Source organism: Onychostoma macrolepis, chromosome 05 (genome assembly GCF_012432095.1).
Source record: "Onychostoma macrolepis isolate SWU-2019 chromosome 05, ASM1243209v1, whole genome shotgun sequence".
NCBI lineage: Eukaryota > Metazoa > Chordata > Actinopteri > Cypriniformes > Cyprinidae > Onychostoma > Onychostoma macrolepis.
In genome coordinates this window covers 220,258-225,000 of record NC_081159.1, presented here as the reverse complement: position 1 = coordinate 225,000, position 4,743 = coordinate 220,258, and the positions used below count along the sequence as shown (strand labels likewise).

The 4,743-nt window shown below is 43.1% G+C and overlaps 1 protein-coding gene across 1 annotated transcript in view; it reads right to left on the bottom strand.

Annotated features, from left to right (window-relative positions):
* Positions 1-4,135, bottom strand: part of LOC131541144 (uncharacterized) — a 4,708-nt gene extending 573 nt beyond the window's left edge. The window contains exons 1-9 of the mRNA XM_058776711.1: positions 3,997-4,135; positions 3,753-3,925; positions 2,633-2,730; positions 2,472-2,554; positions 1,336-1,516; positions 623-728; positions 468-550; positions 306-391; positions 157-234 (exon numbers count right to left, since the gene is read on the bottom strand). Coding sequence (XP_058632694.1) covers positions 157-234; positions 306-391; positions 468-550; positions 623-728; positions 1,336-1,516; positions 2,472-2,554; positions 2,633-2,730; positions 3,753-3,925; positions 3,997-4,054 — 946 coding nt within the window. The 5' untranslated portion in view covers positions 4,055-4,135. The remainder of the gene's footprint in view (positions 1-156; positions 235-305; positions 392-467; positions 551-622; positions 729-1,335; positions 1,517-2,471; positions 2,555-2,632; positions 2,731-3,752; positions 3,926-3,996) is intronic.
* Between the last annotated feature and the right edge of the window lie 608 nt (positions 4,136-4,743).

Below are 4,743 nucleotides of genomic sequence, written 5' to 3'. Positions count from 1 at the left end.
GTTTGCATGGTTTAGCTGAAAGTGTAACATTTACTACTTTTAATAATTTTTTCCCCTCGTGGGGACCACAGGCCTAACAATATCAAAAACTTCAGGTTTTACCATCCTTGTAAGGGACATTTGGTTTTAATAAACATGCTGCTGAAGAGCACAAACCGTGCTCGGCGCTCGACGGCGTCTCCAGAGATTCCTCCTCCATCACAAACGGCCCCAGGACTTTACGAGCCGACACGCCTAGAGGAGAAAACCAGGCCGTTAACGGTCAGGTCACACAGATCAGACGCTCTTGACCGCAGAATACACACCGCTCGCAGCGTTTGTCCTCCGGAAGAAGCTGGAATCACAGGAGGAGCAGACGTAGCTCTGGGACGGATCATCCAGCAGCTTCCACCTGCCACACACTCAACATCAGAACCCTGCACAAGAGACCGAACACACACACACACACACGGTGAAGCGGGTTTGACCTGCGCTGCTGCTGGATGTAGTGACACGCTCTGCGGTCCACACGCTGGACGTCCCACGCCTCCAGATCACAGAGAAGGAAGATCTGCCACACAAACACAGCAGCTGAGGAACACCGTAATAACATCACAACGCCGGCTCAAAGCACAGCCCTCACATTCTGTCCAAGAGCAAACTTGAAGGCTTGGAGATAGAGGCGTATTTCAGCAGGACGCCGCCTCGGCAGAAAGCTGGAGTTTCCCCATTTACTCTCCATCAGACACCTACAAAGCACACGAGGAGACACTTAACCTCATTCTGACCCACAGGCATTTCTATACCGCTTTACAACACCGATCGGGTCCAAGCAGCTTCACAGTATTAAACAGGAAAACTGTCTCGATAGTGCAAGAGGACAATAGTAAACTCAATTTTCAGTTAAAGTCAGTTCAGAGGACTGAAAATGCTAGTTAATGTTATCATAATGGACTAAAACTCACAGGGTATAACAACTCCACAAATAAAGCTAATAACTTGTGGATATCTTGGTCAAAAGTGACTGGCCTAATTGCTTTTAAGTCTCATTACACGGTTCTGTTGCCAAATACTGAACTCAATCTTTATCAGCTCTTTTTTTGTTGTGGATTTGTTTGGTTTTAGTCAAAAAAGCAAAACATACACATACAGACTAAACATAAGCTCCTAAAACCAATATTTAACAATTTATTCTTATGCCCGGCTTAATTTTTTTATATTTTGCTTTTCTTTCAGTGATCACAGGTTGCGTGTTTGTTTTTGGAAAGGACTGACCAAAGGCCTCATTGATCGGAGTTCATGCACAACAGTTTTAAAAAAAAAAAAAAACCCGCATCAGGTTTTAGTGCGTGTCACCCAGCGTTGGCGATGATGGGATGCACCCGAGCAGCGCGGCTGATGTCTGCGTCCGTGGCCACCATACAGCTCTCCATGTAGATCCACAGCGGCCTGCGGCTCCGAGACTCCACCGTGGCTCTGACGAGAAGAGCGGAGCCCATCCGGAAGCGCAGAGACGGAGCCGGAGCGCTGAAATCACCTGCACACCGTCAGCAGACGAGTCAAGCTCTCGGGATAAACTCATTTAAAAGACTCACAAGATACCATCCCCCAGCACTGTGGAGAATATTGGTTTGAAAAAAAACCCCACACCTGCCCTGAACACCTCTCCACACCACCATTAACACCTCCAGCAACCCCCCTCTCCCCCACTCCTGCGCTTCAGATCAGTGAAGACGAGGTGCGCCGGGCTTCCGGAAGCAGAAAAGGAAAAGCACCAGAGCCAGATTGTGTTACACCAGTCTGTCTGAAGTCCTGTGAAATCCAGCACACTCCCTCTTTGAACCGTTACTGTCTGGTCGACGCTGCAGAGCTCCGAGCAGCAGAATGACCAGCACAGGAACCGATTCTTCCCTCAGACAATCCAGCTCATGAACACTTGACAAACGTGGAACACACCATTTATATTTATACACACTTATCTAACATGCATAGTTTACACCGAGTTGGCACATAATATACCCGTGCATACAATTGTCAGTTTGTATATTATTCACCATTTACTTTTTTTTTTTTTTTTTTAATTCTGTGTTTTTGTTCTGTCGCTGTCATTGTTGCACTGCGGAAGCTTCTGCCACGAAAACAAATTCCTCGGATGTGTAAACATACCTGGCAATAAAGCTCATTCTGATTCAAAGCAACCTTCCCAAAACTGGTTAGTTTCGAGTAAGATGTCTTTAAAATGTATATTCCTCGTTTTAAAGCAGTAAGATCAGAGAGGTACGTTTTAAGATAAGCGCATGATCGTTACAGAAATACAAAACCGCACTGAATCGCAGAATGACTCTGTGATGCCTTCACTGATGAAGTTAATACATGAGGATTGTAATGAAGTGTAAGTTAGTTTCAGAGGTTAAGCAAGGTAATACTTTCATCACAAGACTATGAAGAACATAAGTCAGGGAGTGAGTGCTGAAGAGGAGTTTAACACTGACCGTTCATGAGCTCCAAGCTGAAGGTCACCGCTCCATCATCATAGTCTTCCTCAGCGCTGAACACCGTCGTCCTGCTTGCAGGTCTGTGCAAAACAAACTCAAAGACTTGAACGAAAGCTTAGACTCCTCTCTCCATGAACTCAGACGGACTGATCACCTACAGGTCATAGACGCACCGGACGGAGCGGGAGAGGAAGGTCAGCGCCGGCCGCCGGTCATAGGTCAGCAGGTTAGAGTATGTGACCCGGTCCAGAGTTACCTGTCAGAGAGATGCGTCCGAGCACAGCGGGCACATTACATCCGTTACCGATTACATGACAAACATAGTAGTTAATAACGTAATCCAGTACATCACACATTTTAGGTAATATAATCAGAGTCAGACTACACTGTAAAAAAATTAAAACCCTAACCTAACCCTAATCTGCTAAAGCTGGTTGCCTTAAACTTAAGTTCTCTAAACTTATTTGTGTACTGTGTACTTTGAGATTACTTTTGACCTAACTGTCACATTGATGGTTTAAAAAGGATAATCTCGTATCATTGATATAATAATACATAGAGGAAGAAAATATTCCATTTGTTGTAATCAACATCATATTAAACATTTTATTACATCAAGGTTTCCCAAACTGGGTTTCTGAAGGAACTGCAAGGGGTTTATGAGTTTAATGAAAAGCTAATATTAATTAAATCATAATGCTAAATTAAAACAAATAATTTTAAAAAGAAATGAATCAAACCACCTTAAAAAATAAAAAGTGAAATTTTGTCTTTACCTGCATGTGACCAGTTCAGATAACTGAGAACATGCAAATGTGATACTTCATTATTAAAATATTTATTTTGACATGTCAGGGGTACTTCACAAAAATATATTAGGTGAAAGAATCAGATGAGAAGTTGGTGAATTTGTGCATTTTAATATGCTTCCAAAGTAATACATGCTAAACTAACAATGATAATTCAAATAAAAAATTGTGTGTTCATCAGGAGTTGATTTAATGAAACACTTAAACCTGAAGTGATTTGTGAATCCAGTGATGCTGTAGACACCGGACTAATGATCTCTGTGTGACTCTCCACAAAACTCAAGACTTCCTGACTGTATACAAGTAGACTTTTTAAGAAAGGAAAATTTAGAAGATGAAAAAGTGTAATTAGGGAGAATCAATAAACTATGAATAAATTATTGCTTCTGTAAACATGCAAACCCATGAAGAGTAACTAGTCTGATTACGAGTATTTTAAGCCTGCCAGCCAGGAGACGGTCTCGGTTACCTGCCGGTGAAAGCCGCAGTCCCGCAGAGAGACGGAGAACAGCAGCGTGTCGCCGGACTCCGTGGAGATCGGAGGACAGTCTCCCAGCAGAGCTCTGGACAGATCCAGCTTCTGAGGAGAGTCCAGTCTCCAGCGGACCGTCACCGAATCCCCGCCGCAGTCTACCGACACGTCTGCGCACAAACCGCTCCGGTTCATCAGCACTCGCTCGCAGCCAGCGCTGAACGAACCGAGAGAAACGTACCGTTCTGCGCCGTTGCAGCGGCGACAAACATCAACAACAGCAGCCGTTCCGAACCCATCTTCAGCCGAACAGCAGCGAACGCGTCTCTCTGCTTTAACTGAGCTGCTGCTCATCAGCGAACCAGCGGCAGCTGAGCCTCATTAACTCCGTTACTCAGTCACAGCGTTACAGTGCTGGGGGTAACGCATTACAAGTAACGCGAGTTACGAAATCAGATTACCTTTTAAGTAACTAGTAAAGTAACGCATTACTTTTTCATTTAGAAGGAAATATCCGAGTTTCAAATAATTAACACCAGTTACTGTGTTATGTATTGGACTGACAGCTCTGGTGTTGCCATGTTGAGAGAAATCAGGAGTAAGTGCAGAGCGTTGTGTGTGAACATCATCTTACTGTAGTTCTAGACTAAATATCAACATGGATTTACTCAAGAACAAACAAGCAAGCCCTGCCCAAATTTAAAAAGTAACTCAAAAGTAAGGTAACACATTACTTTCCATAAAAAGTAACTGAGTAATGTAATTAGTTACTTTTTTTGGGAGTAACATATTGTAATGCATTACTTTTAAAAGTAACTTTCCCAACATTGGTTACAAACATGTGTTCAGATGGTTTGGAATCATAACACTGTCGGCAGAATTCAGTGGGTTATCATAAATTAACATAAGGAAACATGTATTTATACATATAAATTTAATGGAGGATCTACAAAAAATCTGATCGTGATTAAACCAGAAAAATGCAAAA